Source organism: Orcinus orca, chromosome 19 (assembly GCF_937001465.1).
Source record: "Orcinus orca chromosome 19, mOrcOrc1.1, whole genome shotgun sequence".
Taxonomy (NCBI): domain Eukaryota; kingdom Metazoa; phylum Chordata; class Mammalia; order Artiodactyla; family Delphinidae; genus Orcinus; species Orcinus orca.
The window spans coordinates 38,483,296-38,506,074 of NC_064577.1; the positions used below are offsets into that span (position 1 = coordinate 38,483,296).

General features: G+C 38.4%; 1 protein-coding gene across 1 annotated transcript in view; it reads right to left on the reverse strand.

Moving 5' to 3' along the window:
- The window catches only part of LOC101287365 (leucine-rich repeat-containing protein 37B-like), a 127,941-nt gene that overhangs the window by 102,062 nt on the left and 3,100 nt on the right, over positions 1 to 22,779 (reverse strand). The window contains exons 2-7 of the mRNA XM_049701621.1: positions 22,148 to 22,270; positions 20,552 to 20,650; positions 15,520 to 15,591; positions 8,554 to 8,625; positions 5,250 to 5,321; positions 4,541 to 4,621 (exon numbers count right to left, since the gene is read on the reverse strand). Coding sequence (XP_049557578.1) covers positions 4,541 to 4,621; positions 5,250 to 5,321; positions 8,554 to 8,625; positions 15,520 to 15,591; positions 20,552 to 20,650; positions 22,148 to 22,173 — 422 coding nt within the window. The 5' untranslated portion in view covers positions 22,174 to 22,270. The remainder of the gene's footprint in view (positions 1 to 4,540; positions 4,622 to 5,249; positions 5,322 to 8,553; positions 8,626 to 15,519; positions 15,592 to 20,551; positions 20,651 to 22,147; positions 22,271 to 22,779) is intronic.

Sequence of the window (22,779 nt, forward strand, 5' to 3'; positions counted from 1 at the left end):
TGGTGTATTTTTGCAGAATATTGAAAGATAATTATCAAAACTAATATCTTTTGGGTTGTCAGGCATCTGTGATCAGCATTTAACATTTAATCCTCACAGTAACCTTATGTGATAGATATATTACCCCATTGTACAAATGAGGAAATTGAGGCACAGAGAAGTTCTATAACTTGTCCTAAGTCATCAAGCTAGCAGGAAGCAGAGCTGGAATTCGAACTCAGTTCTGACTCTAAAGCCTGTGTTTAACCTGAATGAAAAAAAAAGGGTGGGGGGGTTAAAACATCTGTTACTTTAACCTTAATTTTGAGAGCACTAAATATAGAAATAACTTTTCAAACTTTATCTACCCATCTGGGAAAGCCTCTATAAGAATTATATTTTCTCTTTTATTTATTTATTTCTCTTTTAATTTATTTTTTCCTTAATCATCTCCCATGATAAATATTTAATTAGCCTATGGTCATTGAGACTTTAGAGATTTTTAAAAAATATTGCAGGAAAATCAGTAAAAATGATGGAGGAAGGACATTTGAAAATTCATCCCTCCATAGAAGCAACAATAACAATAAAAACAACAAAAAAACTGGCAAAAATGGTCAGAATCAACTTTTTCTGAACTCTGGAAATTTAACCAACAGGCTTGAAGCAAATTGGGGAGCAATTTATTCAAGGAAAACAAATTAACTTCTGTAAGAACAATGAGATCTGTGTTGCTTTAACCTGTCCTTGAACTTTGCTCTCCATGCCAGTGGTAGCCTTGCAAAACAGCCCACATCCCTGGTACCAGAAGGAGCAGCATGGACTGGGAGGGCCTTCAAAGCCTCAACCCCAAAGAACTGTCATTGTTTTACATGTCTGGTGGTCCCCTGGGATACCTCACTTGAAAGGCTTGCCTTTGACCTGACTCAGAGCTGTCTAGTGAGAAAAGACTCTCCTCAGGTGGCATTTCTGGAAAACATTTTCAAGCAAATATTTTAACATGGCGGCTGCATGAGGCAATGGATAACAGTTGGGGGCAAAAAACAGCCCAACCGAAAAGCTTAAAAAGAAAAGCTGAGGAATAAGATGTCCACAGAGACTTTGAAATGTTCCAATGTATTCCTGGGAAACTGGAAGACCACAAGACATATTCCTGGGAATCTAGGAAGATAACTGTTAGCATTAATAAATGAGTTCAGCAAGGTTGTAGGATATAAGATCAATATTATTTCTACACACCAGCAATGAGTAATCCAAAAATGAAATTAAGAAAACAATTCCACGTGTAACAGCATCAAAACAAATAAAATACTTATGGAAAAATTTAACCAAGTAAGTGCAAGATTCACAGTGAAAAGTACAAAACTGTTGAAAGAAATTGAAGAAGATCTAAATATAAAGACATGCTGGATTCATGGACTGGAAGATAATCTTATTAAAATTTTACTACTTCCCAAATCGACCTATGGTTCCATTGCAATTCCTATCAAAATCCCAGCTGACTTCTCTCCAGAAATTGCCAAGCTAATTCTAAAATTCATATAGCAATTTAAGGAAACAGAATAAACCAAAACAGTGCTGGTAAAGTACAAAGTGGGAGCACTCACACATCCTGGTTTCAAAACTCAGTTCAAAGCTACTGCAATCACAGTGTGGTACTGGAATAAGAACAGACATGTAAATCAATGGAACAGAAGTGACAGTATAGAAATAAACCCTCCTATTTATGGTCTATTGATTTTCAGCAAGGGTGCCAAAACAATTCAATGTGGAAAGAACAGTCTTTTCAAATGATGCTGGGACAGCTGTACATCCACACACAGAATAATGAAGCTGGACTCCTACACTTCACACCGTATATGAAAATTAACTCCAAATGGATCAAATATCCAAATGTAAGAGCTAAGGCTATAAAACTCCTAGAAGAAAACACAGGAGTAAATCTTTATGACCTTGCATTAGACAACAGTTTCTTAGATATGACACCAGAAGCAGAAACAACCAAAGGAAAAATAGATGAGTTGGATTTTATAAAAATTGAAAAGTTGGTGCTTCCAAGGACACTATCAAGAAAGTGAGAAAACATATAGCATGGGAGAAAATACTACAGGTGGGAAGAATAAGATGCAGTTGGGAGAAGAAAAGTATACTACTTGCTAGGTGTGACAATCTCAAAATTTTGAAGTATTACAAATAAAACAGCCATCCTGAATCACCCGAAAGGGCAGACCCAAGTTATTTTTGTTTTAATGTTTATGCCTTTGTAAATCTGAGAAACAGCCAGGATTCTAGTACATAGCAAATAGTGATGACAGCACCCTGAAGTGTGTAAGCTTTGGTGTGTACATAGCTATCTAAAGGAAACAATGCTAGCTGAATGGGGGAGCATTAGGGCGGCTCTGTGACCGCAGCTCAATTTGCCTTCATGGTGTGGCCTCACCTCCCTCATTGATATTCTCAACAATGGGGTAAATAATTCAATAGGGATAAGGCTTTGATTTTCCTCTTATTCTCTCTTAGGGCTTATGTTCTTGGTACAATATTGATGTACCACAGACAAGCCAGCATGTGAATGTGCTCTGACTGGTTAAGTTACATCGACTTTCCACATTGTAGAGTTCTTCAGTTCCTAAAATCATGGAGCTTGTATTGTTAGAACCAATGAAGTGACTAAAAGAATTTTTAAAAATAAGCCATCAGTCTGCACCTGCGTAGGGGAGTGAACGAGAAACACTTTAAAGCCAGAAAAAAAAAGTATACTTAACATTTAGGATTATCAACCACTGCTGGTTTTCCATAATATATTTCATTCCTGATTTTATCTGAAAGAGATATGATTACTACCACCATTCAAAGAGTGGTACTTTATTAATTAATAAGCTCTTGGCTCATCTTTGAGGTAGATTTCGGATTTAAAATAGACTACCACACTGCTAACTACTTCACCTTATGCTTGTCAATAACATCGAGGTGTCATTCAAGAAACCCACTGTCTTATAATTACCTGAAACCCAGTGATGAATCAAGGTTTTGTGGGGCCTGAACCTCATCTACTTTGGGAAATCATATCTAATAAAAACATGCAAAGTTATGAATACAAAAATCGCCAGGACCCCTCTCAAGACCTTGCAAGGGAGCTATGCAAGTGAGGAGCCCTGAATCCTAAGCTTCATTGAATTCATGATAAATCCACCTCAGCTGGGGCCCTTTTCCAAACTTATTTAATGCAGGCAACTTATAAACACCCCAGTAATATGTCATTATAGGTAGTAAAATGACTTAACTCGAGGGTGGCATCTTCCCTTGGTGGCTTCCCTTTGGAAAGAGATGCAATAAAGTTTATATCTCACCATGGCAAATGTTTCCTGAAGCAAATTAGCTTTGTCTATTAGAAAGACTTAGCCCAAAGCAAAGACTTACTATATGTAGCAAGTTTAAGTGAGTTTAAGACATTGTATTGATGCTACTAAAACCTCCTGGTGAAGGGATGTCATGAGCCTGCTCTCCCTTGTGCTGGCAAAAGAAAAACTGACCCTGGTGCTCTCTCCCCAAGACAGGCATCAGCAAACTAACAAGGGAAAGGAAGGAGGCCGCCGAAGATAGGCATGTGCAGGAATTGCTAATGCAGCTCCAGACACAGCCTCAACACCTTCATTAACCAAAGTGTGTGAACTGTGTGAAACTGGATTTCTGAACCACAAGACAGGTAAGAGAGTCTTTTCCGAAGCCAGGTGTAGAAGAGCTCTTTACCTTGAGTCTAAAATCGCCTTTGGGCCACTGAACGTACCCACTATCATTTCCTTGTGTCATGAGAAATCACAGAATTTTTGAGCTGAAGGGGTGTAAAACCCACACTTCTTATTGAAGAGTAGTCAGCAAAGAAAGTATATTGAATTAGGCTACAGCAATGTATTTTCTTTATGTTTTTCACACTACAGCTGAACACAAACGTCTTTTTCCATACCGCAAAGGTTCCTACTGGCCACAGATAATTCACTTCAGAGATATATGCTTTTTGAAAAATAATGTTCTGGGTGGCTGGGGAGAGCCCTGTGGTGGGTGTTCAGGAATTCTTTCTGCTTTGCCATTTAAAAGAGCTAATAATGGTTGGGGCAGCACCCACACCTTATGCTCCTGAAGAATTCAGTGCTAAACTTAGTTCTTTGCAGCTCTGTGTTGCATACATTTTAAGCAGTTAGGAACTTTGCACATGAGCAGGAATCAAAGTTAAATTCAAAAGCGGTACTTCATGGACCACTCGCATAGTGGAGAGGCATCAGTGGGATTCCATGACAGTGTTTATCTGAGCGTTTTTGCTTGGTGCCTTTTATTGCCGTGACAAAGATCAGAACTATGGAAAGCAGAGCGTTTCATATATATGAGTTAAACAAGTCTCTTGGCCTCTTTGTACCTTAGTTTCCTCATTTGTAAAAGAAATAAATGGCTCTCAAGACATACTTTCCAGAATTCATACTGGGCTTACTTACACCCAGCTAACCAATAACTGAATGATGTTTTTACACACAGTTTTTTACATGCATTCATTTTCTGTTTCACTTACGACTTGTGTAAAAACTGTATTCCATGCCAGGCCTGAAACGTTCCAAAGCTCAGTTCTGTGAGTAAATTGCAACCAAGATTTCTACAAAACAAGACACAAGCAAAAGAAGAAGAAAAATATATATTCTTTCAGAACAGTTATCGTTTGGCAATAATTCTAATTTATATATGATGAAACATAACATCACTAACTCCCTCCATACACTAAAGAAATCTCACTGGGGAAGATATTATGATTTATACTTTCATGATTTTATGTGGTGCATTAAATACAAAACAGTAAATGCTCATTAAATACTTGTGTTAAGTGATCTTTATTTCTCTAGAAAGGCAGCATTATTGACATTTTGGGCTGGATAATTCTTTGCTGTGGGAGGCTCTCCTGTACTGTTGGGTGTTTAGTAGTATCTGTGGCCTCTGTCCACTAGATGCCAGGAGCATATACAGTACTGACAAGCAAAAATGTCTCCAGACACTATCAAATGTCACCTGCGTGTAAAATCACCCTGGTTGAGAACCACTGCTCTACAATGATTCACTCTGATCCGTTTAATAATTCTCACACTAATCTTTACCAGAGACTAAAAGGATTTGCTACTAAATTTTAGTAGGAATTTTAATCATATTTCAAAATGAGTAACAAATTAATTTTATAAAAAATTAAGCTTTATAAAAATTCCAAATATAATGAAATTATATTTGTAACTTACATAAACTGCAAAAAAGGTAGTGGTTCAAATGTACGTCTTTCGATAGACTGTATTTTATTGCAGGATAAATCTCTAGGAAAAGGAAAAGGAAAATATTGCCTCAATTAGCTTTTAGATATCTAATTAGTAGGAATAACTAGTAGAGGTTAGCATGATAATAATAAATAAGAAGTTTTGGTCTAAACTCCAAACCTTAGGAATTATTATTTGAACCTTCCAGAGCCCCTAACCCTGCCTTCACCTCTCTTAAGAGTTTCACCTTCAGGATCTTCATAAATTAAATATACAACTATAGATCTTGATAGATTTTGGAGGTAATCTTTCCTGAGAGCAGAAGCATTGATTAGATTCCACCTTTTGTGGTCTTACCAAATTCTAGATTATGAGCTCAAAGTTTTTATCTCTATATATCATTATAATTTCTAATATTCAAAGGAATATTCTTATATTTACACACTTCCCAGTATAGTTCTGTTTTTCTAGGCCAATTCATTACCAGAAGAAATAAAAGACCCTTTCACACAACTTGAAAGGATGTTACTCCTCTCATTAATATGTAACTTTAATTCAGTATTACACTTTCTATCATATTGACTTTTATTCGAAAATACCTACTCTTGACTATAGCTGACTTATTTCCATTGATCCCAGGTTAGTCTCTCGTTTCACCTGGATTGGTATAAGTGTCTTCTGACTGGTGTTTCCATCTCTACCCTCTGCCTTTCTAAGCCATGCTCCACGCAGTCACCAGATTAAATCTCCGGAAGTGCTTCTGAAATACCAGCATCACTTGTGAACTTATTGAAGATACAAATACTCAGCCCTACTGGGGACCTCTGGAATCAGTAACTATGGGGGTGGAGCTTGTGTTTTCACAAGCCCTCCCAGTGGTTGGTTCCGTTGCAGACTAAAGCTTGTCCTAAAGCCCTGCTGTGGTAACATGGTAGCTTGGCGTGTTATCCTTGGCTTGGCCTCCAAAGCCCTAGATGATCTGGCTCTCATCTCCTACTCTTCCCACTTGTACTCTACAGGTACTCAGAGTATTTTCCCTGTGTTTTGCCTTTCTCCCACTTGCCTTTTGCAAGCTTATTCTTCCCAGGATGTCTGTCATTGATACCCAATGGCCCTTCGAGGTCCCATTTAAACAGCATTGCTCTGGTAACATCTTCCCTGATCCAATTTGAAGTCTTTTTTCCCTCTTTTGTGCTCCAATACCAACTTATAGCTCTCATTGCCCATATTCATTTATTTCTTTAAATAGAGCTATTTTTGCAACCCATTTCCTCTGAGTATAAACTCCTTCAAAGTATGGACTAGATACTGCTTATGTGCATCATCTATCATGTTTAAAGCCTACGTGTGGACATAAAGCAAAGTCAAATATTTATAAAATCAACAAATAGCTGGGGAGTGGATAGAAGGAGGAAATGACTGTTTTAAAAGAAATGTGATTTTATTACTTCATGGTGCCTCCACAGCACTTTGTCAGTATGGTTTGAGTTATATGTTTATTTTCCCTGTGAGATCATGAGCTGCTAAAAGGAAACCTGTCTTACCCGTCGGCGTGTTTACAACACCAGGCATAGTGCTTGTTAGCATACTCTTTTTTCGCTTTTTTATTGATTGGCATTTTTTTTAAGAATCAGAATACTTATGCTAACATGAAATAATCAGATTATAAAGTATTTCATAGTAGAAGTAATGAAGGGCCTAGTCCACTGAGCACTTATCTTATTGGTTTCTCTCCAAACTGTGTTGGTAAGGTTTGGAGCCCAGAAGGCATGGAAGGGACTAATATAAAGGTGTTGGCCCCTTAAGGCTTGGAAGGTTTGATAATTAAAACAACTATTTTTAGGGTCATGTGAGTCTCTTTATACCCACTTCCCTTGAGCCTTTTATGTTTGCAAGAAGAACCTATTTGCTAAAGAGGATCATTAATTGGCTTAATAAGGATTAATGACATACACAGCTTTGGACGCCATGGACAAAGGACAAAAACTGAGCTTTTATAGCGAAAAACACTGTTATCTCCTTATCCCTAAATAAAAAGAAATACTAGGCAAGCAGTTCCTCTTTGATAAAGAAGCTGGAGAGGGAATTCCCTGGCTGTCCAGGGGTTAGGACTCGGCGCTTCGACTGCTGGGGACCTGGGTTCAATCCCTGGTCAGGGAACTAAGATCCCACAAGTCCTGTGGCATGGCCCAAAAACCAAAACAAACAAACAAAAGAACCAGAAAAAAAAAGGCTGTAGAGATTTTTGTTAGGGGCATTTCTGATATGCTGATTTAGTGTAAACATTTCTAAATATACCACTTAAGCATCATCTTAAACATTCTTAATATTGGTATCACAATTCCTGCATTGAAATCCTTAACAACAGTTTGTTCTTTTGGTAACTTAATGTGTTCTTGACAATACTGATTTTTTTTAAGATTTTTTTTTTTATGTGCACCGTTTTTAAAGTCTTTATTGAATTTGTTACAATACTGCTTCTTTTTTTTTATGTTTTGGTTTTTTATCCATGAGGCATGTGGGATCTTAGCTCCCAGACCAGGGATCGAACCCACACACCCTGCATTGGAAGGCAAAGTCTTAACCACTAGACCACCAGGGAAGTCCCTGGACAATACTGTTTACATAATTCATCTGCTTAAATATTTAATATTTAAATGTGAATTTAATTTAGATTAAATTATCAAAGTTATGAGTTAATGGCATTCATATTAATGTAAGTGTTCTATACTTTTTTGTCCTGTAGGTTACAATTTGAGGTTAACATTAATTCCTCTCATTTCACTCAACCAACTTTTTCAACCTTTGCTGTAAAGGCCAGATAAGTCAATATTTTAGGCTTTGCAGGCCACATACAGTGTGTGTCACTTATTTTTCTTCGTTTCTTTTTTTTCTCATTTACAGCCCTTTCAAAATCACTTTTAACTTATGGGCTGTATAAAAACGGACTGTGGGTCAGATTTGATCCATAGGTCATAAACAAAATATAAATACAGATGGAAAGTATATGAACACTTATATAACAATGTTCATATGGGAGTCTATAATTGCTCAGACCTCATTACCACTTTTCCTCTACAACTAAAGGGTATTTTTCTATCTATACCTTGCCTATATAATTAAAAAATTAAAAATGAATAGGAGATATTTAGGGCTAGTGATGGGCTGGGGCCCTACACAGACTTACAGAGCTGTAGAATTTTATTGCTAGAAGAAATTGAAGAGATTACCTAACTTGAACCCCTTAATTACTTTATAGATAAGAACTCATAAATAAATATGATTAACTTACAAATATTGGAGGGATAGCAAGCCTTCAAATGAGTCCTTATGTAATTCAGTCAAATAATTTTCACTGAGATTTCTGAAAAATGAAAAGGTTATTTCTGGATCAAAATGCAAAATAACTACAACTATATACTACATAGGACTAAGTCCTATATGTGGAGGAAAGCTGGGTAATGGTGCCTCCTAAACAACCTAATTCTTATTGAATTTAGGGATGGTGATTTCTGCTCTGTTTTCACGTCCTCCTTTGTGTCCATCTCTCTCCATCACGTATGTGCGCACACACACGCACGCACACGCACACACACACACACACACACACACACCCCACCCACTCTTCCCACCGAATCATATAGTTAATGCCTACTGTCTAGATCACGAAGTCTCTGTTAGAACCCAGCTCTGGGTGGCAGCAACGTTGCAGAGCTGCCCTTCCCTCCTCTCTTGCCCCAAACCTTATTGGGAAGCCCCACCCAGAACTGTATCAGGGCAAATGAAGCCATCTGATTTTTTCCCCCATTAAAATTGTTTGGAAAACTAAAATGTGCATAAAATATACCTAACTGTTAATAATTCAATTGAACAACTGTTCAACTGTTTAAGAATTACAAAACAGATCCCCACGTAACACGATTCATGTCAAGAAAGAATCCTGCCAGCATCCCAGAAGCCCCCCGTGTGCCCTTTTCCAATCACAACCCTCTCTCTGACTTCCTGGAGGGAACCACTATCCTGACTTTAAGAATAATTTCCTTGCTTTTTAAATGTAGTTTTGCCTTTTCTCTATCAGCCATAAACAACACAGTTTCGTCTTGCTTGTTCTTGAACTTTATATAAGTGGAATCATATTATATGTATTATTTTCCACATTGCTTCTTTCATTCAACATTATTTTGTAAAATTATTTTATTTTTGCCTGTAGTATGTAGTGTTGCATGTCCAACTACATGAGGCTTCTGAGTATTTGAAAGTGGCTAATGTGACTAAGGAGTTGAATTTTTAATTTAATTACTTTCAATTATTTCAAAATTAAAAAAACTGATACTCAATGTAATTATTGGAAAATGTTTATGTTAGCAACAATTTGCATATGTGATACTACTTTTTCGAGTGTAAATTTTATGAAATCTAAATACCGATCAAGTATTTGTAATAAAATTTAGCAACCAAATTGTGATTTCAAAGAGTTAGTATGGGAAAAAAATGTAGATTCTCTCATTAATTTTCATATTGATTACATGTAGATATGATAATACTCTGGATATTTTAAAATACTTAGTATGAAAAAAACATAGAATATCTTATTAATAATGCATATAATGATTACATGTTAAAATCATAGTATTTTGGATATAAGGGTTAAGTAAAAGATATTAACATTTATTTCATCTGTTTCATTTTACTTTTATTTTTAAGTGGCTACCAGAAAATTTAAGATTACTTATGTGGCTTGCATTATGTGTCTGATGAAGTATATGACTTCTAAGTATGATTATACCAGACATTATTCATTCAACTGTTGGTGTAGACTGAGATTTTTCTAGTTTTTATTTATTAAGAGCAATACTGCTTTGAACATTCTTGTATTTGTATCCTGATACATATTTGACTGAGTTTCTCTCGGATGTAATAGGGATACAAAATTGTTTCCTAAGAAGTTGTGCTATTTCAAGTTGGCAGATTGAAACATGTCAAGTCTCCACCCCTTCAACTTCCAACAAAATCCCTAAGAATGATACAAAAGATATAACTTAAAATTCACAACCTTAGCTCAATGTGTGGGAGCAGCTCCACAAATGCTCCCCTACCAGAAACGTCCCGGAGCTACCTACAGGGTGATCCGTTGGAATAGTGTGGTAGGAGCAGCCTACAGCACACATCAACCCCACATCTTCCCTCCTTGATCCAGGCAGCAAAAGTGTCTTCCTCTAGGCAAGAGCAATTGGTGTTAGCAAGGGGGCAAGGTCCCAGAACCCTGGAAGAAAGGTATGCACTCCCTGACTAGCCACTAGAAGGCACCTTCCACCTCGGCCTTATTCTCAGGGGAACCCATTGGGAGTAATAAGCCCCAACAGCTCATTTCACTTCTCCCCTAAAGCCGGGAAACAAACGCAGTAGAATCTCAACTACAAAGATGAATTACACTCAGGAATGACCAAACAATGTGACAAAGCCAACTCCATTAAGGACAGAAAACAAAAACAAACAAAAGAGCTTATAGCCAATGAATCAGAGTTAACAAAGCACAAGAGGACCGTAGGACAGCACAATTATTACCCTCAGACAGATGTAAGCAGATAGTGCATCCATTAATCAACTCAAGAATATACGAATGGGCTTCCCTGGTGGCGCAGTGGTTGAGAGTCCGCCTGCCGATGCAGCGGACACGGGTTCGTGCCCCGGTCTGGGAAGATCCCACATGCCGCGGAGCGGCTGGGCCCATGAGCCATGGCCGCTGTGCCTGCGCGTTCGGAGCCTGTGCTCCGCAACGGGAGAGGTCACAACAGTGAGAGGCCCGCATACCGGAAAAAAAAAAAAATGTATATATACGAATGAAAAGTGTTAGCAATAATAAAAAAAAAAAACTCAGTATATGAGCAGCAGAAATGAAAGTTAAAGAATAAATCAGGAAACTGAGAGATCCGGCCAATGACTGCTCCAGAATGCAGAATGAAGGGAGCAGGAACGATTCACTGTCAGGCCTGACCCCTGGGTCTGCCCGAGGAATGTTAAGCCCTTTGCTTCCGCTGGTCTCACACTAAAGACTAGGAACATGCTGTGGGGAGGAGGGGGTGGTGTTTTGCACCAGTTTCTTATATCTGATAAGCAGGAAGGCACATAGCCTGTATCCCAAGAGTGGAGTGAAGGAGTGGTAGAGAGAGCCAGTATAGAAGAAACTCTATAAGATGTCAAAGGTAGGTTTCTCTTGCCTGGAAGAATCCCCTTCCTTGCAGGTAATATTAACAGTGGTACATCCTTCAGGAGCCTTGGGGATCTGAGCACAGGCTATGTTGCCTTGTGAAACTATTTCCACTGAATTCTGCATTTAAAACGTTCTGCTTTTCACTCACAGTGTCTCTTGGTCACATATTTATATTAATTCCATCTCATAGCTTAATTCCAGCTCATAAGTTAATTCTTTACTCATAGCTTATGAGAATTAAAATATTACTACCTGGAAACTCTGCAACTCAGTTATTAAGGTGGCTCATATTATACAGAATATAGTCACACACATTTTTAAAAGATCACTAAAACAAAAACACAAAAGATTTCAATTCCCACAAAGAACTCTTGGAGCCCTGAGCATGATTCAAAGACCCTGACCTCAATTTGAAATTCACCATTTTAGGAGGAATCGCAGTGATTGTCAGAATACATGTTAGGGGGAATGGTCAACAGATGGTGCTAAGATTGATTGTTTTCTCACCTCTAAGTAGTGGTTTCATATTTCCATGGAAATGATCCAAAAAGAGGAAAACCAAATCAATATGTCCAACGACATGTACGGTAACACTTTTCATACCATCAAAGGTAGGAAAAAACTCTACCTCCCCATATCACGTAACAAAACTGTATGTTTTGTTATATATATCGTATATATCATAAATGATATACATATATATATCATAAATGATATACAAACGTCACAGGAGATGATGGTATATGAAAAAAAGCTACACAAAAGTGGAACTCATATATACTTATTATAACTTTGAAAGTTGACAAGGATTCAGTAAGTACAGCAAAGAGATGGGGCCGATCCTCAACTCTTTATGACACTGTCTTCTCTGATTGGCTGATGCCCATCTCAGACTGCTTAGAGTTTGAATATCATGGTCGAACAGCGGGTAACCAAACAGTGTGTATTTCAAATTAATGGGGCTTCTTTCTGTGAAGTTGTTTGGATGACAGGAGAGTAGAAATTTTAAAAATAACAACGCTAAATTCAGCCTAGAAGTAAAGTTTAGACTGAGAACGAGTCAGTCACCAGAAAACTACCCAAAAAGGAGCTTCCAATAAGCAATAACTGAAATAAAATACATTAATCTGTAGAACTTCAAATATTCATTTTGACTGCAGAAGAAATTTTAAAACTATGGGGAATCAGAGTTAAAGCCAGATCTAAAACTTTCTCACACCATGAAAATATCAAAACTAGGCATGAAGTAACATTTAAGAAAGACCAGGGTTCAGGTCTAAGGCAATCTTCTGAACTTCACATTCATTCTTGATTCTGTAATACTGACAATTACCCTTCTCTCCACCTCTGAAACTTCTAGGAAATTGAGAGGGCTCAGGGTTGGTTGGTTTGATTGATTTAACTATATATATAATGCAAACAATAGGCCTTTCTGGAACTGATTTACTCTCCTTCCCCTGCTTTCTTTCTCTCCAAAGTACTTAGCAATGCTTGAAATTATATCTATCTATTTATTACATTTATATACTTATTTCTATTTATTTGTAAACCCCCTGAGAACTGGGATACTTGGGCTGTTTCATTCTTGGGCCTGAAACCCTAGCATGTAAAACAGTTCGTGGCATATAGTACATACTCGAAAAATATTTATTGAATGAATTCATAAAGTGACAAATTATCAACTATCAGATACTTTTATTTAAAATAAATTATCCATTTATTGTCACTCAGGAGGATAAGTATAGGAAAAGAAATGTCTTTTTTCTCCCCTACATTTGTGACTCAATCTTTTGAGACAAGAATCCTTTGAGAATTTCATAAAAGCAATGGTTCTTTTCCCTAAAAATCTGTACCTTCTTGAACACACGCAAAAGTGTGCACGCAATTTCGACTTGTGGATCTTCCTTTTAGGGAAGAGGTCTGTGAATAGAGAGGACTGAATCCAGAGTGCCAAACTTGGATGGGAAATAAAATTATACCTCAGTTTTCACAAATCTCTAACTAAAACCAGCACTTCCTTCCATTATGAATGTAGGCAACAAACCACAGTAGATCAGCAGTATAGTTAATTTGGTCCCCAATAGAAATCACAGGTCACTCCATATCACGTATATGCTGCAGATGCCTCGAAATATCATTTATTCTCATCACTACCCTGGAGTTATAATATTTATTAGACCTACCACTATATCTTCTTATTTAATGTGTTAGGAGAAGCATATTTATTACTATTTCACTAATTTTAAAAATATTCTGAAAACTATTTCAATATAGTTGGTTTCCTTTGTTTTTCTATATATTTTGACTTACTATACATTTTAAAACATTATCCCAAGGACATAAGCTTCTGCAGCTTGCCAAAGAGTTATACACGGGGAAGCAGGAGGGAGGTTAAGAAATTCTGCTTTGGGGAACCACTGACCTCAAGTTAGGAACCTCTGCTTATAAGGTATAAACCTCAAGCTGACTTAGAAATCTTCAAACCTTACCAGACTCATGTTATAGTGTACCGCCCCCCAAACACATGCTTTTCAAAAATTAATTTTTTAATTTCAATTTATTTTTAAAAAATATGTAATATATATTCACATCTCAAAATTCCAAAAATATGTAGCACACAATTCAAACTTTTTCTCTTACCTCTGTTCCTCAGTCTACCACCCCCCTCCACTCCCAGAGGAAATTAAGTTATCTATTTCTTGTGCCAAATGACTTTCATTTTTCTTACAAGATTGGGAAATAAAATCTCCAAGTTAGATACTATCACAGAAAATATAAACTACATATAGTATTTAGGAAATATGTAAATTAAAAAAATTACCTGGTTCTAGCATTTTTTTCCATACCAATAAGATATCAGACTAAGGGGGCATCTCTTTAAGGTGGTCATAATACCTATTTTTAGATTGACTGTTATGTCTTTTATTATTAATCCAGAAGTCATTTATGACTTGTCTATTCAAGTTGAACTAAGGATATGACCATAGACTGTCATGAAAACTTACTGTGAATGTTTTTTTCCAAAATCACTTATATATCTAAACTGACTTTTTCTACAAATCAATAAAAAATATAGTAACAGAAAAATGGGCAAAGGACAGACAATTCAGAGATAAAATATAAATGTTCAGTAAACATATAAAGATATTTAAGTTTACAAGTAATAAGAAAAATTCAAATTCAGATGGGACCCCTTTTATTCACCCATCAGATTAGCAAAAAAAAAAAAAGGGAGAATATCAGTGGTGGAAGGGTGTGGGGAAATGAATGTCATCACAGCATGATGACTGGAGTATAAGCTGGCACAACTTTTTTGAGGGCAATTAAAATTTTATATCTAAATAGTCTTCACCCCAACAATCCCATTTCTAGATAACTATTCTATAGAAATAAATGACCAGGCTCACAAAAATGCACGTACAAGGATATTCATTGCAGCAATGCAAGTAACAAGAAAACTGGTCATAATCTAAACATACTTCAATAGGGGCATTAGTGGACTGTGATACATTCATACTACGGAATACTATGCAGGAGTTTAAAGGAATGGGGTAACCCTCTATGTACTGGGAAGGAAAGAAATATAAGACATATCAGGAAATGAAGGAATCAAGTTGCAGGATGTTACTTATGTAAAAAAAGATAAGGAAAACACACAAACCTATTTTGCTATCTGTAAATATGTATGTACTCAAACGTATGCAAAGAGTCTGGAAGGATTAATACTAAACTCAAAGTAGTGGCTGTGGGACTAGGGCACAAGAAGGGTTTTCACTATCCCTGTTATTTCATTGTTATATATTGAGAATATAATCATGTATTACTTGTATAATGGAAAATAAGTTTAAGTTGTCTCTTACTGATTTTCAAGAGGTCCTGCCAAATTTAATTTTTTAAATAAACATAGAATTTCAATCATTAGGTTGCTTTGGGATATGGAAGGGGAAGTACCTTTGCTCACAGGTATTGACCTCAAAATTCTGGACCAAGAAGGATCTTACAATGCAGTTAGCTTTTTGTATTCGTATTTGGGGACAGTATACTCACAGCTTCTCAGCCCAGCGGTATGCCTTCCATATACTTTCATCAAGGTAAGAAATAGAGTTTCCTTGGAAATTTCTGTGAAGAAACACAGTTCATATGCTCGAATAGGTAGGAAAAGAATGTAGAGAATAAGGAAAAGAATCATGGCCACCATGTAGGGAATATTCAAATGCAGAAAAGACCAGCTTTTTAATTCCCACAGCTTCCCAGCTTCCCAGTGTGCACAATTAATAAAAACATACTGTGAGGCCACTGGCACAAACAATGAGGCATCCCCTCAGAACCTGACTTCCTATCTGTCCAAATTCTTGGATACATAATGCCAATTACTTTTTTTCCAAAATCACTTATGTGTCTAAAATGACTCCTACAAATCAATGAGAAAAATGGCAAACATTTATCAATATCAGCAAATAAATATTAAGAAATCCTATGGCAGGCAACACCAAAGCTTTGGTTCAGTGCCCTCAGAACCTCTCCAGGTGTTAGAAGGATACAGGCAAGGCAATTAGACATTAGAGGGACTAATACGAAAATATCTCTTAAACATATTGCCTAGGGAAAAGCACAAGTCACTGAACAAGGAGTAAAGTTATTACCTCATTAGCGGAACAAAATGCAAAGGAAAGAGATCGGAAGGAAGGACACACATCAAAACAGTAACAGGAGTTACCTTATTGGTGGTAGGGAAGGTGGGGTGCAATTTTCACTTTTTATCCTATATACTTCTGTCACATTTCTTTTTTTAAACAGTGAGAATGTATCCATGAATTAGACATGTTTAAAAGAAGCTGTTAAATGCCTGAGGTTCGGTTTGAACCACTAACTCAGTGGATGACTGAATCTTTCGCTTTAGCTTTGTCCTCTTCCCTCAGCAACAATGGAACTATTCAGTTTATATGCACATTTTTCACGGGAGTCAGAAATAAGTCAAAACGGATACCTGTCTGCCCATCTGCCTGAGGGACATTTCCACTCAAACAGAGCCTTCTGGTTGCTTTATGCTCACCAATAAAAGATGCCTAAGACTGAACTCATCTCCCTCAAACTGACTCTGCTTCCCAACTGCTGTATTTCCACCTGTTATACCACCATCATTCTGCCCAAGCCTCTGTCAGCCGCGGGGGGTTGGGGGTCACCTGGACGGGGCCCAGGGCCCACTCCGGAGGCTGAACTGCCTAGATTAGAAGCCACAGTCGTTGCCATGTGAGGAGGAGCCGTGGGGCGCAGCCGTGACACAGAGGCGCAGCCACGACATGACATGCGGCGGCTCAAGACGCAGCGGCCCAGGCCAGGGAGGAGCCGGAGCCACAACCTCCTTCAGAGCCGAACCGAACAGTTATGCCAGCGCCGCGACGCGAGGGCTCACCGTTAACAACCGCGCGTCCCTCCCCCGCCTAACGGCCCACCCGTTATTTACGACACCTGCAGTTACGCCACCTTTATTAGGCTCGTGCGGAGATCCAATCCGCGCCACCAGAGTGGGCCTTTTCCCAGAGTCCCCAGGGCGCAAGCCATCCTTCCCCTTGCAAAGGCGACACTTACCTCCTGCCGGGCCCTCTTCCCAACCCCTCCCTGCCCTCCCTGGCCCCAAACACTGAGGCGGGATTTGGGCTGCAGACCCGAGTGGCCCCAAACTCCAGCAGCCCAGGGGCCGAGGGGGATTGGAAAGGATGCAGAGCTTCCCGAGGAAACCACAGGACGTGGCATTCTGGGAAATTCAAAAGTGCTAAGCCAGTTCTGGCAATCTGAACTCTTCCTCATCAGAGCTGAAGTCTGAGACACATTCTTCCTCCCTTTGGCCACACGGCTGAGAACAAAAGTAGCTGATTTTCAAAATGAGCACCAGTTCGGGTGTCGGGAGGCGAACACTCCTTACAATTATTCTACAATGTTGCCATTTCGTCCAAACTCTCAGTATTCACGTCTCATTATTCATTCACCACTCTGTTATTAGGGGTTACCACTGAATCAGTGATGACTCCAGAACTTCTGTAGGAGGGGTTTGGGGCAGGTGAGCAATTCATTCTGGGAAAGAGAGTCTAAAACCAAGTGAATGGCCCTTTACATTAGCATGGGGAAACTTCCCACATCCCACCTTGTCTCAACAGAGCCATTAATCTAGAAAAAACTATAGTGTCACTTTTCAGACGTCTACCCTGTGTGCACACATGGAGAAGACACTTCGAATGTTAAAGTCAGTATGTTAAGTAACTTTCTTGAACTACTGTAACTAGCACCCTATTTACTTTCTTCACAGTCCTTTTCATAATCTATTTGATTTTAGTCCTTTTTAATTGTCTGGTACACCTTTAACACCTAAACTCCAAGAGAGAAGGAGCTTCATCTTATTTCCAGTGCCTAATCTTATTTCCAGTGCCTAGCCATAATGGTTTCTAAATGGAACTGATTCCAAGATCGGCCTCATTTAGGAATGGATCTGTTGTTATAATCAGGTTTCCGAAATCTTTAGTATCAATACGGAATCCTTTCCTCTCACATTTCACAGGAAGCTAGACTTCTTAAAGCCCAAACATGGATACGTCTGAAGTTTCCTTGACTGATTTAAATCGAATTAAAATAATTATATTGTACAGGAAAAACTTTCAATATTTTTACATTTTTCAGAACATAACCACCTTTTCTTTCTCTACTTTCTTCCCTTCAGAACAAACTTTGCAACATTGGGGTGAGTTAAATCATCAGAAATCTAGCCCCAAATTCAGCTCTCAATGACATGAAACACATTTTTTGCTCCTTTTTAATGAAAATCCTATACGCAGTACATTAATGTTTTCTTTTAGAAATTACGTTGACAACTTAATCCCTAATTCGAGGCATCCATATAATTGGTTTACAGAAAGGTTCTTCGGCAAAATATTTAACACAAGATATATATGAGATGCTGAGAGCTGGGTAATATACCTTACTTGAAAGGCATGAATAGTTTTTAAACACTGTAGCATAATCACACTTAAGGCCATAGTTACTTTGTTCCCATATCCCTGCAATTCTATTTGAGGGGAGTTCTAAAAGGCCTGTGTCTTCTCCTGTGTCCACAACTATAGACATACACTGATGGCCCTCAATCCTGCTCTCCAAACTTCAAATAAGGGGCCAGAGACAAGGCTCGGGACTTGGAAAAGTCCTAGAAATTCCCTGCCTCAAAAGCAGTTTCAGAGTTTCACCTTTTCCTGAGGATGACAGAGCTGAGTAGACATGCCAAAGTCTTCCAAATCCTGCTGGGTGCTTTGAATTACGGCAACACTGGCTGTGTACCCCTTGAGTTTTTATCTCCACATACTTGAATGAAATCCTGTAGTTCCTCTTCGGTTCTAGCATCTGTGGCCTCTTCACAGGGTCTATATGCCACAGCTACTTTACCACTTTCTGAAATAAAGCTAACAAGGATCAATTCACAAGGTTTCTTGTTCTAAAACTTCCTGAATACAATGGTAGCACCCAATAATTAGACATTCTTTTGACTTCCAAAAGCAGAAAATAAGAGCATTTTCCTAGAAGTTCCCTCATCTGACACTTCCGTTTTTATCATAATTACTTGTGAAAAAATATATAACAAGTATCAACTTTGGTTCAAAAACCTTTATGATCTTACAAATAAGAACTAAGGAATAATGACATAGGAATTAAAAGCTGTGGAAACAAAAATGTTTAATCACAATACAATGAAATAGGAAGGCATTAGGTGGGCGTCAAAGTGAGTTCAAACCTGGGGTAGATACCACTGGACTATAATAGATACTTCATGTTAGAAGCAAGGCAAGTGCCTACTCCTTGGGACCAAAATTCTACCAGATACAATGAACAAAGCTTTGGAGACAGAGACAGAGAGCATTTGAACACTCTACTGGCGGAAACTGCCCCATGTACCCTTTGGACAATACAGCTTTCCTCAAGGCAAGCTAGAGCCACCAGGCTTTTTGGTCTAAGGAGTTTTGAGTACATATAAGGAGTACCTTGGCATATTAAGGACAAACAACCCAGACATTTAGTTTGGTTCTTAAAGGTTGTTACCCAGAGTTGACAGCTGGTGGAGATTCAGCCTGATGACCAGGGAAGTCAAACTTCACTGGAAGGACTGCCCAGGCGGAAAGGCCAAGACCAATCCAGGTCAACTCTTACAAGCAAATAAGGTCTCTGAAACTTAGCTAGGATTTCTCAGTCTCTAAGCCTGCAGCGCTGTGAAGCAGGGGAGCAATTCTGTTCCGGGAATCTACTAATCATAAAGTTTCCTTCGGGCATAGCCTGCGACATTCTCACCGTTGTATAACTCGATAGGGAACACAATCAACGCTATTCAATACCATGACTACTTTCAAGGCTCACAAAAACGTAGCCGATTATTATATAAGAATCATATTCACCCAATATATCAGAAATGAAAACTGAAATTAAACTGATTCCAAAAACATAATCTAATAAACTTTTCAACAAGAAAACAACGATAATCATAATAGTCCATATATTTTGTCTGCTTACTATGTTTCAGGCATAGTTCTAAGCTTTTTACATTCATCATCTCATTTACTCTTACAATATCCCCCATTAGGTGGTAAGCTGAATTACTAACCCTATTTGCAGATAAAGAAATTGCACCTTAGAGATATTAAATACCTTCAAATGTCTCTGGCTAGAAAAACCTAAAATTGCAACAACAACAACAAATAAATCTAAGAGACAAAGTTAGGACTCAAACACAGGTGTCCAAGGCTTATACTCACTACACTATTCTGTACGATAAGCAAGCAATTGAGGAAGAACTGGACCAAACACTTTCTGTATGAACTGAGGCAAGTCATTCTACATCTAAACACTGGGGACAAAAATATTTCCTGTCGTTTTTCTCATAAATGCCACAAAGAACAAATTTAAGACTGCTGCTGTGAAAGCATCTGGTGAATGAAAGAATAGGTAATGTTTTAGATAACCATTATTTTCATCCAACTAACTTTTCAATTAAGTTTATTTGCTCACTGAAACAGAAGTACTTCAAGAACAGTCAAAAAGGTCTTACCTAAAACCACAATCAGCAGTTTCTGGAATGCATCTGTCATAGCCTTCTGAATAGTAAGCTTCTGGGTTACCTTCCTTTTCATAAGGAATGATAATGACCCTAAATCCAACCAAAACAGATGAATTTAAAATGCTGAATAACTGATTTCTAGGTAATGTGTTTAAAACTAAAAATGCATCTGTGATTCTTAGATCATTACCTTAGTGATCAAGGGCAGGCACAACACTGGGGTGCGGTTGAATGACTCTGCTGTAGGTATACCCTGGCTTGGCACATTTTTACTGCTCAGATCTATTCTGGAAGTTCCTAAAATACTCGATGGGAAATGCAAACCAAGAACGTGGCACAAATCGCATATGACGCACAGATTTCAAGTGGACAAGCTGAGGCTACACTGCTACAGACGCTGCTCTCCTGTGCGTGAAGGGCTGGATTCATACAGTGAGATAGATTTGGTGGTAGTGCAGATGATCTGGCCTCTCCTCAACCATCACCCACTCAGGTGGAGGGTGGAGCCTCCTCCACTCCATTCACTAACAGCCCTGTCTCTGACTTAAAACCCTAAGCCCAAGTGCCATGGACTCTAGGAAAAAACTCAGCACCAATCGGAATCCCCTTTCTAGGGATCTATATTTACGTTTTCCGCGCAGGCCCTTCTATAGGAGGCAAAGGACTGAACATTTACGCAAGAGTTTATTTCAATCTTTAGACAATGATTTTGTTGGGATAACTGGAGGCCAGAAGACATCTGTATTTGAAGGACTATTTTAGCACATAACAAATTATTAACCAAAAAAAACACAAAAACTAACTAATTTTCCCTCCTCCTAAGCTTCTTGGCAGGCAGTCAGTTCTAAGATTCTAAAGTTAAGGTGCTGTCAGGTATTGCCTAAGATAAAAACCTATATTGTCAGGCAGAAAAATTCTGCCCAGGGCTTTAGTTGCTTAGAAAAGGTGATGATGTATCTGAAAAGTTGAGTTTCAGAAAGAAAGGAAAAAAGAGAAATCCCACTCCCTCACCTCCCCATACACACACATACTGGAAAACAGACCTTCCTCCAAGTTATCCAAAGGTTCCTCAGCCATGCCAACTCCAGGACTCCTGCACTCGTGGGAGGGCAACACCACCTCTAAAGCACAGAAGAACTTGAGGCTTTGCTTCTGAAGTGGTGTCCCAATATCTTCCTTTTCCCTTTCTTCAAGGTTAGAAAGATCCTGAAGCTGTTAGGATTTTGAATTAAAGGCTAGACTTCAAAATATTCTGTTGTTAGAAATAAAAACTAAACTCCAGCAACCCCAGGTAATAGTTTAGGTATGCTATAGCTTCAAAATCAAGTGAGACTTGCAAATGAATGATTAGATATGGTCAACTATTTTTTATTATATACCATACAAATACTGGAGAAAATTATGGACACCACCATCCAAGTCATTGAGATTATCACTAATTCTAGGTGGCAGGCCAATGCTCAGATACTTCCATGTGGAAGCCTCTCACATCTCCTCCCCATAGCCCTGTTCTATTCTTCTCTCTAAAGTCTAGGAGTTCAATGTTGGAAGGAGTCTGGTTAGTCAAAGAAAGTCTACAGAGTTTACCTTGATGATCCTTTTTGACCACCCATTGAAACCAAAGTAGTAATTTGCCAATTCTTGGCATCTGGAGCTGTTTAGGGCAGGCGTATTATGTTGAACCGCCTTATGTCTGGTGCCGAGACGAACCTAAAGACATAAAAGACCTAAAAATATCACAACCCTACATAGAGGCTTATTTTGGATATACCTGAGATTTATCAATACCAATTTCATAGAGGGGCTGTGAAGATTAAGTAGCACATTTTAAGCAATGAGTTCACAGTGAGCCCTAAATAAATGTTATTTATTATTTTTAGGTCAGTACTTTTCTGCATCATTTCCAGGGCCCCTGATTAACCGGAAGGTTCCCTGACCTCTGGTGGTGAAAGTGATGATGAAAGCAACCAAGGAAGCCCAGCAGAAGCCTATTATGGGGCTGGGGGTAAGCAAAGGAAGTGAACTGTTTTAGTCGTCTCATCCTGTAGCTCCTGCTTGAGAATACGAGCTGAAGAGGAGATAAGATGGACCTGCCACTGAATTAGGACCTTAATCTGTAGCACCCCCTCCCCAAGTTACTAACCCCTGTTAGAAGAGGGAAGACATATACGTCTATAAATGTAAATAAAGCAACCAAAAGAATTAGAGGTTCATCTGCA